At 39.3% G+C, this 13,994-nt stretch overlaps 2 protein-coding genes across 3 annotated transcripts; both read left to right on the forward strand.

The window, feature by feature from the left end:
* Nucleotides 1–4,603: 4,603 nt before the first annotated feature.
* On the forward strand, nt 4,604–9,073 carry LOC115103638 (matrix Gla protein-like). 2 transcript variants are annotated; one of them, XM_029624481.2, is made up of 5 exons: nt 4,604–4,712; nt 6,693–6,776; nt 6,881–6,910; nt 7,148–7,250; nt 8,532–9,073. In XM_029624481.2, exons 2-5 carry the CDS (start codon nt 6,716–6,718, stop codon nt 8,680–8,682), a joined length of 345 nt encoding a protein of 114 aa, XP_029480341.1. In that variant the 5' UTR covers nt 4,604–4,712; nt 6,693–6,715; the 3' UTR covers nt 8,683–9,073. The 2 variants fall into 2 exon arrangements, with proteins under 2 accessions (XP_029480341.1, XP_029480342.1); XM_029624482.2 differs by having other exon boundaries at nt 4,612–4,712; nt 6,690–6,776.
* Nucleotides 9,074–12,049: 2,976 nt separating this feature from the next.
* LOC115103640 (osteocalcin-like) lies at nt 12,050–13,840 on the forward strand. Its single transcript, XM_029624483.2, has 4 exons — nt 12,050–12,206; nt 12,439–12,486; nt 12,662–12,755; nt 13,502–13,840. The coding sequence occupies exons 1-4, from the start codon at nt 12,146–12,148 to the stop codon at nt 13,602–13,604; spliced, it is 306 nt and encodes a 101-aa protein (XP_029480343.1). The 5' UTR covers nt 12,050–12,145; the 3' UTR covers nt 13,605–13,840.
* Nucleotides 13,841–13,994: the final 154 nt, after the last annotated feature.

Below are 13,994 nucleotides of genomic sequence, written 5' to 3' on the forward strand. Positions count from 1 at the left end.
ATGGTGAAAAAGCATGGACACCGCTGTCAATATTTCCATGCTCTCACTCTCACTCTCTCCATTTCTTTCCGTTTCCCGCCTACTCTCTCTTTCTGCCTCTGTCTTTCTGTCTCTCCCCTAGATGTTTTGAAAAAAATATCTAAATCAAACAAGACTATCTTGGCATTGTAATGAGCTGGCCGTGTTCCAAAGCTCTTAAATAAATATAAATACCAGTGAAAGCAAGACATAAATAACATAAATACACACATATGCTCCCTCTCATGTTTGTCTTGTTGCATTTCTCTCTCTCTTATGATCCCTTTCCCCTTTCTTTCAGCCTCTCTCCTTCCTGTTGATGTTTGTAGAAGGAAATAGGATCTTTAATATTGCCATTAGATATTCAACTTCAGCACGACTGCTCATGCCCAGTGTTGTAATCCTAATATGACCACATCACTAACCCTGTATGAACCAGAGCGCCAAACATCTGTTTGACAACCTGTGCCTACGCCCCTGCCTTAATTTTGACTGTGCCTTCAGAAAGTATTCATACCCCTTGACTTATTCTACATTTTGTTGTGTTACAGCCTGAATTCAAAATGGATTAAATAGATGTTATCTCTCTCGCCGATCTACACGCAATACCTCACAATGACAGAGTGAAAATGTTTTAAGAATTTTTGGGGAATTTCAAATTTGTTGAAATGAAAATACAGAAATAATCAATTTACATAAGTATTCACACCCCTGAGTCAATACTTTGTAGAAGCACATTTGGCAGTGATTATAGCTGTGAGTCTTTCTGGGTAAGTCTCTATTAAGGGTGTTTCACCCTTGGTCAATTGTTGTGAATTTAGTGCGGGTTGCTTAACTTTGTGTGCCGTAAAAACACTCCAAAGGAACTCAGACCACTCAAATAAACCCCGAAGAGAACCTAACTGAGAGTTCAGTTCGCTTGAATTCCGTGGTCCGGTTCCCCTTTTTAGGGCAATTTGAACACAAAGCTCCACAGGTTCGCTTGTAATTAATCCCGCACCACACACTAACCTACCCTGCCATAGCCACTCACATTGCTGCCACAAAAGAAAGAAAATAATGTTGGGCATGTTCGCGGAAAATACGTGTGCTGTTTTTGGAAATTGCTTAGCGACTGTCAAGGATGCACAGACATTCCAAAATATATGTGGAGTTTTTAGTTCAGATTATTTGTTTTGAATATGTAATCTGTAGGCTAAGAGGGCTTCATAAACTGTTTGATCGATTGTGGGGTTTGAATAGTGTAGGAAGACAAAACTATACCTGGTAAGAATCACAACATAAAGTTCAAAATCTAGTCTAGCTCTTAAAGGGGCAGTAGCCTACATTAGGTGTACATTTTCCAATTATAGCATTATTTAATCTGCATGTATTATTCTGCTATTTATTCTGTTACCAATAAAATGTGCAAATTACTAGTATCTTCTGATTACACTTATTATGTCTCACCTTTTAACTAAATTCTATCTATTAGCTTCCAAAATGTAAGTAGGTATATGGTAGAGTATATCTAGCTGTCCAATAACACATTCTGATGTGGAATGGCTTATCCTGCAGTTTGTAAAACCCACAGGGCACTGAGGGAATGTTGGAAAAAGATCTTGGTTCCTTTCTAACATAGCAATGAGAATGCAAAGAGGATTTGGACCACAAAATAGGTGAAGTGAACTGGAAAAATAGTTCAAATCAATGCAAACTTTATTGGTCACATACACATGGTTAGCAGATGTTAATGTGAGTGTAGCGAAATGCTTGTGCTTCTAGTTCCGACAGTGCAGTAATATCTAACAAGTAATCTAACAATTCCCCAACAACTACCTAATACACACAAATCTAAAGGGATGAAATAAGAATATGTACATATAAATATATGGATGAGCGATGGCCGAGCGGCATAGGCAAGATGCAATAGATGGTTTAAGATACAGTATATACATATCAGATGAGTAATGTAAGATATGTAAACATTATTAAAGTGGCATTGTTTAAAGGGACTAGTGAGTCTCTATGTAGGCAGCAGCCTCTCTGAGTTAGTGATGGCTGTTTATCAGTCTGATGGCCTTGAGATAGAAGTTGTTTTTCAGTCTCTCGGTCCCAGCTTTGATGCACCTGTACTGACCTCGCCTTCTGGATGGTAGCGGGGTGAACAGGCAGTGAACAGGCAGCTGAGTCCTCATTCAAAGGCAAGGGCAGTGTGAATACAACGAGAACTGAGATCTAGCTAGCTCTTTAAACATTTTTTTTAACCCGAGTTCACTTTAAAGAGGACTGATATAGGTTATTTTAAAGAGGACTATATGTGAAAACCATAATAAGAGATTTCCACACATGGATTGTGCAACATTTGCCCAAAATTATTTAAAAAAAATTCAAGCACTGTCAAATTGGTTGTTCATCATTGCTAGACAACCATTTCCAGGTCTTGCCATATATTTTCAAGTAGATTTAGGTCAAAAATGGAACATTCACTGTCTTCTTGGTAAGCAACTCCAGTGTAGATTTGGCTTGTTTTAGGTTATTGTCTTGCTGAAAGGTGAATTGTTGGAAAGCAGACTGAACCAGGTTTTCTTCTTGTATTTTGCCTGTGCTTAGCTCTGTTCTGTTTATTTTTTATCCTGAAAAACTCCCCAGTCCTGAACGATTAGAAGCATACCCATAACATGATGCTGTCACGGGTAACTTGGTGCGTGAGGGAAGAATCAGGCGCAGAGAGCATATAGTTCCGCAGGAAGACGTGCACTTTTAATATCGCACTGAGAATAATACCCAACAACACAGGGCGAGGAAAATGTGGACCAACCCAACACACAGGGTACCAGGTCCAGAGCACGAACACCGAAAAACATACACACGTAACATATGAGTAATCCCGCATGAAACAAGGGTGGGTAAACTTACTTTAAATAAGGAAGCCCATCAAGCACACAAATAGACACAGGTGCAACTAATAAGACAAAACAAACAGACAACGAAAAAGGGATCGGTGGCGGCTAGTAGGCCGGTGACGACGACCGCCGAGCACCGCCCGAACAGGCAGGGGAGCCAACTTCGGCGGAAGTCGTGACAGATGCAGCCACCACTATGCTTGAACATTTGGAGAGTTGTACTCAGTAATGCGCCACGTTTTCTTGCAAACAGGATGCATGTTTTGGAATATTTGTGTTCTGTACAGGCTTCCTTCTTTCACTTTGTCAATTAGATTAGTATTGTGGAGTAACTACAATGTTGTTGATCCATCCTCAGTTTTCTCCTATCACAACTGTTTTACCATTGGCCTCATGGTGAAATCCCTGAATGGTTTCCTTCATCTCCGACAACTGAGTTAGGAAGGATGCCCGTGGCTTTGTAGTGACTGGGTGTATGGAAACACCATCCAAAGTGTAATTAATAACTTCACCATGCTCAAAGGGATATTCACCAATCTACCAATGTGGTAGGTGTGCCCTTCTTTGCGGGGCATTTGAAAAAACATCCCTGGTCATTGTGGTTGAACCATTGTTTGAAATTCACCTCTCAACTGAGGGACCTTACAGATAATTGTATGTGTGAGATGAAGAGATGAGGTAGTCATTCAAAAATCATGTTAAACACTATTATTGCACACAGAGTGAGTCCATTACAACTTATTACATGACTTGTTAAGCACATCTTTATTCCTGAACTTATTTAGTCCTAGTTATTGACTCAAGACATTTCAGCTTTTCATTTTCTATTAATTTGTAAACATTTTCAAAAACATAATTCCACTTTGACATTGTGGGTATGGTGTGTAGGCCACATCTACATTTGATACATTTTAAATTCAGGCTGTAACACAATCACATGTGGGAAAAGTCAAGGGGTGTGAATACTTTCTGAAGGCACTGTATCCGCCTGGCTCTTCACCTTCTGTTTGTTTCCCTTTGGGCAGGTCTGGTTTCACTGAGTTATTCCAACTTAAGTGAGGTTGCATAAGTGAGATTGCATAAGGGATTTATATTCTCATCTGAGCTGAAATCTAAAGAGGTTATTACATACAACCAACTGTAGAACTATACTCAAATAGTCCTAGATATGATTAGTATAATAAATGCATCACCCCACTATGCAGTTAAGAACACTGTTTTGGCAGTCAAAAACATGAAAGGACAAGGACTGGCACTATAGTCAAAATTCTACATGACATTTTCATAAAGTGTTGATGATAAATAGTGGAGTCAGTCCGTGTGGAGTTTGTATGCTACTTGCTCTTTTCATGCCATGCTGTCATGTTGGTAAACAACAGTAAATATTGTCAGGTAGCTGTGATAGAGCAGGTAACTCCGCTACTGGTCTTCCTCTCTATTCCTCTCCCCCATCCCGCTCTCGTTCTCTGTTTACACCCTGTCTGTTTTGCTTCATTCCACTCCACCTTTCCATAAACTGTTTTTCAGCTAACGTGTGAGTATGTTTATAGAAGAGAGAGGGAGAGAGTGAGTTAAGTGTGGTCTGATTGAGGAGGTGGAATGGGCTGATAGTAAGAAGAAGGGAGGAGAAAGAGAGAGGGAGGGCTGAGAAAGAGGGAGTAGGGGGAAACAGACGGGTGGGGGGAGAAGAGGTATAAAAGTACATAAGCCTTGCTATACAGAATAAAGAAATATCAACCAGAGAGAAAGACAGAGAGATTGTGAAAGAAACTTTACCAACAGAGTTGACACCATAACTACCTTCTTAGGGTAAGTACAACTATCTCATAGGTTTATAGCTACATAACAATATACTATCCACAATATACTAAAAACAAGATATACATTTGATATAGGTAACTTTGACTTAACTCTAACAGAAATCCCATAAAGGAGGTTAATGTTTAGGTGTAAATACTGGCTGTCACTTTTTGCAGCCGAGAATGAAGTGTAACTGTAAACAACAAAACAAACAGACTTTTATCCATTAAAATAGTAATACAGTGAGCTGCATGGGTACAGCCTTCAGTTTGTTTGATGTGCTACTGAGTGCTGAGTGAATAGGGGTCATTAGCCTGGTGGTGCAGTTCTATGGGTGAGTAGCATCCTGCATGTGGCTGCAGGCTGCGGACACGCATAAAAGGCTGCAGACGATGCTGTCAGCACCTCACTAACACAGACACACACACCCAATCCTTGATATCCTCGTAACCATTTTGCCTGTAAGGTCTGTGAGCTCCCTCCCTGTGGGCCAGCTGTGCCCCATGCCTGGAGGGGTGACGTGTGCCGTTGGGTATGTAAAGGAGGGGCGTTGTACCAGGTTGTCATCCAAACCCTACAAACACAGGAGACGACAGAGAGGGTCTGCCATGGGGCACATGGATGTGGGGGGTTTTGTTCGGAAGGTTGGGGTCTTGTTGACATCTGGGATGGCTATTTGTACAGGTGTCAGAAACCTGGCAAGGTCACTGTGTGTGTGTGTGTGTGTGTGTGTGTTTGGTTTTCACCCAGACATAAAGGGATCCAACCAAAACGTTGACTCAGGTTTGCCAAAAAAAACCTGGAAGCACCTGGATGATAATCAAGACTCTTGGAAGACTGTTCTAAGGACAGATGAGTCAACTTCTTGGACGACATGGGTGCTATTATGCCTGGAGAAAAACAAACACTGCATTCCACCGTAAGAACCTTACACCAACGGTCAAGCATGGTGGTGGTAGTGTGATGGTTTGGGGATGCTTCGCTGCCTCAGGACCTGAATGAATTGCCATAATAGAAGGAAACATGAATTCTGCTAAGTATCAGAGAATTCTACAGGAGAATGTCAGGCCATCTGTCTGTGAGCAGAAGCTGTAGTGCAGCTGGGTCAACACACAATAACATCTACATGAACATGGCTAAAAAGTAACACATTTGAAGTTTTGGAATGGCCTACTCAAAGTCCAGACCTAATCCCAATTGAGATGTTGTGGCAGGACTTGAAACGAGCAGTTCATGGTTGAAAACCCACAAATGTTGCTGAGTTGAAGCAGTTCTGCATGGAAGAGTGGGCCGAACTTCCTTCACAGCGACGTGAGAGACTGATCAACAACTACAGGAAGCGTTTGGTTGGAGTCATTGCAGCTAAAAGTGATACAACCAGTTGTTGAGTGTAAGGGGGCAATTACTTTTTCACACAAGGGCACTGGGTGTTGCATAACGTTATTCATGAAATAAATGAAATATGAATGTAAATGTTTGGTTATTTGTTCACTCATGTTCCCTTTATCTAATATTAGGTTTTGGTTGAAGATCTGATAACATTCAGTAACATAAATATTCCAAAGTATAGAAAATGAGAAAGGGGGTAAATACCTTTTCACATCCTCGTACGCCCATAGAAACCCTGTCTGTACTTCCTGTCTGTACATCACATGAGGGACCTTAAAATCCAGTCACACAAAAATAGCATTGGTTTTGGGAATTTGTTTTGCCCTCTACTCTAGAAATACATACATGTATAGGCCTAGATATTACTATTTTTTGTTGACATTGAGAAATAGTGTGTAGTCAATGGATTTATGGCTGCGCTAACATGTACATGAACCCACATACAGACCCATGTAGAATCTTTACCGCCAGTTCACTCGTTTTATAGCTCAGTCACAGTCCCTAACGTACAGTAACGTCATGCGCTCCCTCCATGCCTTCTTTCTCCCATGGTGGTGGTGGTATTATGACACATTTTAACATCAGTCTTCTCTCCAGCAGACCAAGAGACCGACAGAGTGAGGATGAGGACTCTCCTCCAGTGTGTGGCCCTGTGTGTCACCATCTCTCTCTGCGTCTGCTACGGTACATTTCTACAAATCAACACTACGTCAATTCAGAATCTTTTTAGTAAACCTGGTGATCTACAGTGATCAAGTCACAAATAACTTTCCCCTTCTTTTCCACAGATTCTCAAGAAAGCACGGAATCCTTTGAAGGTGATTGACCTTCAGATTCTCATGGAAGTAAAACATTCCCACACATTTGATGTATTGTAAAAACACTATATTTGTATATATTTTTTATTTGATTTAATCTGATTTAGAATTCCAGACTAACTAGGCCTTTCGGTGAATTCAATATGATTTTGTCACTGAAATCTATATGCCTGCCCCTGTTGAGATGGGGGTAATTTCTTCTTATAAAATGTTTAATTTAATTCCATTGCATTCCAGATGTGTTTGTCAGTCCATACCGAGCCAACTCATTCATCAACCCACAGAGTCCACAGAGGGGAAGTACCTACAACACTCCATCAAGAGGCAGCACTTACAGGAGGTGCCACACACACGATCACTGGCCTACACACAATACCCCATAATGTCAAAGCTGAAATGTCTTGAATCAATAACTATTCAACCCCTTGTTATGTTAAGCCTAAATAAGTTTAGGAGTAAAAATGTGCTAAAAAAGCCACATAATAAGTTGCACGGACTCACTCTGTGTGCAATAATAGGTTTTAACGTGATTTTTGATTGACTACCTCATCTCTTTACCACACACATACAATTATCTGTAAGGTCCCTCAGTCGAGCAGTGAATTTCAAACACAGATTCAACCACAAAGATCAGGGAGGTTTTCCAATGCCTCAGAAAGAAGGTCAGCTATTGGTAGATGTTGTTTTTCTGTTTTTAAAGCACACATTCAATATCCCTTTGAGCATGGTGAAGTTATTAATTACACCTTGGATGGTGCATCAATACACACAGTCACTACAAAAGATACAGGCGTCCTTCCTAACTCAGTTGCCGGAGAGGAAGGAAACTGCTCAGGGATTTCACAATGAGGCCAATGGTAACTTTAAAACAGTTACAGAGTAATGGCTGTGATAGGAGTATCTGAGGATAGATCAACAACATTGTAATTACTCCACAATACTAACCTAATTGACAAAGTGAAAAGAAGGAAGCCTGTACAGAATACAAATATTCCAAAACATGCATCCTGTTTGCAAGGCACTAAAGTAATACTGAAAAACAAAACAATTAACTTTCTGTCCTGAATACATAGTGTTATGTTTGGGGCAAATCCAATACAACACATTACTGAGTACCACTCTCTCTATTTTCAAGTATAGTGGTGGCTGCATCATGTTATGGGTATGCATGTAATCGTTAAGGACTGGAGCTAAGCACAGTAAAAAAAATCCTAGAGGAAAACCTGGTTCAGTCTGCTTTCCACCAGACACTGAGAGATTATTTCACCTTTCAGCAGGACAATAACTTAAAACACAAGGCTAAATCTACACTGGAGTTGCTTACCAAGAAGACAGTGAATGTTCCTGAGTGACCATGTTTTGGTTCAAGGATGTGAATGCTTATGTAAATTGATATTTTTGTATTTAAATGCCAATATATTTGCTAACATTTCTAAAAACATGTTTTTAGAAAAAAGATCAATTTAAACCATTTAGAATTATGTCTGTAGCACAACAAAATGTGTAAAAAGTCAAGGAATATGAATACTTTCTGGAGGCACTGTAGGCCTCTGTGTTCTTTGTTTACCTGTGTTTCATAATGGTTGACTGTGATTGTAGTTGACTTGTGTCTGTGTTTCAGAACAATGAAGTCTCCAGCGGAGAGGCGCTCGGAGACATGTGAGGACTACTCTCCCTGTCGCTTCTTTGCCCATCACTATGGTTACCAGCTGGCCTATCAGAGATATTTTAGAGCCAGGAATCCAGGCACGACGGGGAGGCGTGGATTCTGAGTCCCTGTCCATCTTATCATAGCAATTATTCCTGCTATTGATTTGCTGTACGCTCATTCAACACACTCTGACATTACGTAACAGGATATTGGTTCGGTGATGTAACAGTGAAAGAGATGTGACAAATATATGAAAACATATCAGTAAATCAATTACAAATATAGTGAGCAATATTCTTGCGTATTTATATAATTCAAGCTCCATTTATTGTATAACTTTATAGCCTACTCACAATCACCACACCCTCAAAGAAGAACTGCTTTCAGAAATCTGTGTTTGTGAAGATTAGCTTCACATCCAACTCCATTGTTCCATTTTTCCATCCACACTAAGGCAACAGTCTTCATCCAACCCATTTGTATTTATATGTATTAAAAAGTGTTTTTGAAGAGTTTCTTACATTCATTGTCTAAATCCTATGGTGTCACGCTATTCCTCAGAGGGGCTTAGTAACCTTACTTGTGGGTTACAGAATTCCACCTCATTTGGTTCCACGTGTTACCAAATTTCAGCTGAATAGTATTTTGAATGGGGAGCAGATGTGTGAACGCTAGTAGCTGTCCCAGTTTGACCAGTGTGTTAGCAACAAATCAGAAAAATGTAGTGTGGAAACAATAAAGGCTAAGGGAAGCTACATTTTTGCTTAATTAATCCATAATTGGGTACTTTTTTCACCACTTCCCAGGAATGGGCAATCACATTGATGTTTTTTTGTGATTCTGCAGAACCAAAATGTTCATAATTAAGGCTTTGCTAGGATAGATTTCTGAACTTTGTCCCTACATGGAGGAACGACACCAGCACTGACCCAGACGCTGAAATTGCACCCCGCAATTTGGGGTCACTTCAGCGGCCCAGAAGTCTGACTTGGAAAGAAACTGAGAGAGCAAAATATAGAGGGAAATTTCCCTTAAGAGTTGAGGTTTTTACATAACGCTACATTCTGCAATGCTGTCAAGCAATAATATGCTACTTAATTAAGAAGTTGAACATGAGTGGGGAAAAGGTAACGAGTAATAGAATAGAATGGAACAGAATATAATAGAATGGAGCAGAATAGAATAGAATGAAGCAGAATAGAAAATAATGGAGCGGAATAGAATTTTGTTCTACTTCAGTAGTTGAACAATTGATGTGTTTTAGTTATTATTTGCCTATCAATGCTCCATACAGGCACTGGATATTCCCGTCCATGTGTATTACTGGTGAATGAATACACAATCAACAATCAATCAAAAAATTGCTTTCAGTTTCTTCATATAGGAAATCACTGTGGTTTGTTATAAAAAAGCAAAACCTCTGATCAAAAGTCTGTCACAAAATGACGTGTGGCGTTTTCTCTTCTTGTTGAAATAGTATCATATGGTTTTATCAACCAGTAGTTAGTTAGTGGTTTGAATAGGATGTCGTGTGGGCATGCTGTGAAACTCGGACCTCTTGAGGTTGTCTGGTGGTACTGCACATTTAAAGGAGTGTTGTCTTTATACAGTGGGGTCTGAAATTATTGACGCCCTTGATAAAGATGAGCGAAAATGATTGTATAAAATAAATAATTCAAATATTGAGCTGTATTGTATGCAAAAAAAAAATTGGGACATTTTCATTCTCTATTTTCATGTCATCCAACAAATGTAGACGCCTGGAGTTTGCTAAACAGCATTGGCACTTGTATTGGAATCAGTGCTATGGTCAGATGACATGAAAATAGAGCTCTTTAGCCACGTACACCAGTGGTGGGTTTGGCGTAGAATTGAGAATGCATAAGCAGAAAAGAACCCCATACCAACTGTAAAATATGGTGATGGATCTTGAATGTTATGGGCTATTTTGCTTCCACTGGTCCTGGGGCCCTTGCTGAGGTCAACTTCATCATGAACTTTACCCAGTACACAGACATTTTAGCCAAAAACTGGTTGCCTCTGCCAGGAGGTTGAAACTTGGCAGCAAGTGGATTTTCCAGCAAGACAATAACCCCACACGTCAACATCCACAAAGAAAGGGTTAATTGGCAACAAAATCAACATTTTGGAATGGTCATCTCAGTCTCTAAACTTGAAATCCATAGAAAACATGTGGTTTGAATAGAAGAGGGCAGTCTATAAGCACAGATGAAGGATATCAAGGATCTGGAAGGATCATGTATGGAGGAATGGTCTAAGATCCCTCCCAATATGTTTTCCAACTCATAAAATAAAATGCCTCATTGCCATTATCCTAGCAAGGTGAGGTATTGAAAGGTATTGAAAACAGGGATGTCAATAGTTTTTACCCCTAACTTTTTGAGAGAAAAAAGTATTACTTTAAACAAAATGTCTTTCTCTGAAGAATTGTATTAGCATTGGTGTAAAGTCCTTAAGTAAAAAAAACGTTAAAGTACTACTTAAGCAGTTGTTGTGGGTATCTGTACTTTACTTTACTATTTACATTTTTGACAACTTTTACTACATTCCCAAGGAAAATAATGTAATTTTTACTCCATATATTTCCCCTGACACCCTAAAGTACTTGTTACATTTCGAATGCTTAGCAGGACAGGAAAATTGTCCAATTCACACACTTATCAAGAAAACCCCCCTGGTCATCCCTATTGCATCTGATCTGGCAGACTCACTAAACACACATGCTATGTTTGTAAATTATGTCTGAGTGTTGGAGTGTGTAAAAAAATCTAAATAGTGCCGTCTGGTTTGCTTCATATATAAGGAATGTGAAATTATTCATACTTATGATACTTTTGATACTTAAGTATATTTTAGCAATTACATTTACTTTTGATACTTAAGTATATTTAAAACCAAATACTTTTCGACTTTAGTAGTATTTTACTGGATGACTTTCACTTTTACTATAGTCATTTTTTATTAAGGTATCAAGTACTCAAGTATTACAATTAGGTACTTTTTCCACCACTGTCTATTAGTATAAGATAATAGCGTTTCCACATTTTTTGAGCAACAATTTAACTCAGTAATATGATCAAGGGTGTACATTTCGGCCCCCACTGTGGGTGTGGGAGTTATTAGACACATGTACATATGTTTTTACAACAGTTAAGTAAAAAGGTGGAACACTATTTTTTCATGGGGTTTTTAAAAAATCTTGTTTTTTTAAAGCGTGACCTCACCAAAAAATATGATGAAGCATAAATGTAGAATGTTTTTTCGAATGTTTAGAATATATGCAAAATTATTTGAGAATTCAGGTGTGTGTGTGTGTGTGTGTGTGTGTGTGTGTGTGTGTGTGTGTGTGTGTATCTGTTTACTCGTGCCAGTGTACATTTGCTGTTGTTGTGGGTGTATGATACATGATTCCTCAACCAATCACAAACTCAAGATATTGTGAGGGTCATAACTATAAACTGAGTGTGTGTTCATGTACTGATGAGAAAGACAAGCAAGACAGAACAGTCTAAATCTCATACTTGTTGATCGTCCAGATCGTGAACCAAACAGCAAAGAGAAAGATGAAGACCTTGGCCATCCTTGTCCTCTGTGCTCTGGCATGTGTGTGCCACTCTATGGGAGGTAAGAGCAGAGATAGAGCGACAGCGTTAGTCAAGGTTTTGCATCTGTGCAAAATGTGCAACTATTTTTAGAATTTCAGCATAAATGGAATAAGGAAAATAATCAAATAAATAATGAAACTTCATATAAATGTTAAAGAATAAATAAAACATGTAAACAATTTATAATGTTGTAGTTGTGTTTTCAGATCGAGATGATTAATCATGTACAATACTGTTTCCTCTCTACACAGACTCCTCTACCTCCACTGCCTCAAAGCTTGCTAGTGAGAAAAGAGTGGGTAAGAAACATCACTAGGATAATTAGTACCAGAATGGCAGGGGTCTGATTGTGTGTACTGTAATGTTGATGACCAGTCGTAGATGCACTGAACATGGTTATTCTAAGTGCAGTGGGATTACACTTGTTTAAATTGATCTCGTTTTAAAAAGTGAATATGTTCTATGACCTTACAGGTGTGTTTGTTAAGAAGGACCTGGCCTCTACTTTGGTGCGACAGAAGAGAGCCAGCACTGCCCTTGCAGACTTGTCCCTGACTCAGCTGGAGAGGTACAGTACTGTTCTGTTGTCCCCTGTCTGTCATCTGATAGCCTGGCACACAAGGTTGTTTTCTACAAGGTGCCGAAAGTGTTCCACAGGGATGCTGGCCCATGTTGACTTCAATGCTTCCCACAGTTGTGTGAAGTTGACTGGATGTAATTTGGGTGGTGGACTATTCTTAATACAAACTGGAAACTATTGACTGTGAAAAACCCAACAGTGTTGCCATTCTTGACACAAACCGGTGCGCCTGGTACCCTGTTTAAGGCACTTAAATCTTTTGTCTTGCCCATTCACCCTCTGAATGGAACACATACAGTACACAATACATGTCTCAATTGTCTCAAGGCTTAAAAATCCCTCTTTAACGTGTCTCTTCCCCTTCATCTACACTGACTGAAGTGGCTTTGACAAGTGACATCAATAAGAGATCATAGCGCTCACCTGGTCAGTCTATATAATGGAAAGAGCAGGTGTTCTTAATGTTTTGTACACTCAGTGTATGTGTTTTGCTGTTAATCAATGTTTGTATGGGAACAAGCATAATTTCCACTTCATTTAAGAACCATTTAAGATGAAATGTGTTCAAATATTCAGGGAATTTCCTGTTGTTATAGAGTGAAATGTTAATTATATAAGCCTCTTTCTTCACACTGGATAATATCCAGATTTTCATCTGGGGTTTTTTCTTCCCCCTTTCTTCTTTCACCTCTTCCTCCTATTTTATGGAAACTGCCCAACCCCTTCATTCCCAGTCTGAGGGAGGTGTGTGAGCTGAACTACTGGTGTGAGAACATGATGGACACAGCTGGGATCATTGCTGCCTACACCGAATTCTATGGACCAATCCCATACTAGATGTCAACCCACTCCACAAACCAACTTCTATTCTGCAAGGCTTTTTGGAGAGAAATAGGTGTAATGTTCTGAGGATGAAACATCTGAATAAATCTAAATAAATGAAGTATAAATTGATACGGTGTTAGAGGGAGAGTGAGAGAGAAAGAGAGAAAGAGGACAATGAAACGTTTTTAAAATAACTATATGGTAATATTCTGTAGTGTAGTATGGTCAATAAAATTATCTAAACAATGTGTCTTTCATCAAATTTCATATTACATAACAATATTCTAACAATGTTATAACCTGATACATTGTGCGTGATCTGTCATTTCCTAAAGGGAACAAATGAGAAACAGATTAGGCTACACACTTAACGGAGACCTGAAGAAATGACCTCTGTGGTAT

The sequence above is a fragment of the Oncorhynchus nerka genome, linkage group LG21, assembly GCF_034236695.1.
Source record: "Oncorhynchus nerka isolate Pitt River linkage group LG21, Oner_Uvic_2.0, whole genome shotgun sequence".
In the NCBI taxonomy this organism is placed as follows: domain Eukaryota; kingdom Metazoa; phylum Chordata; class Actinopteri; order Salmoniformes; family Salmonidae; genus Oncorhynchus; species Oncorhynchus nerka.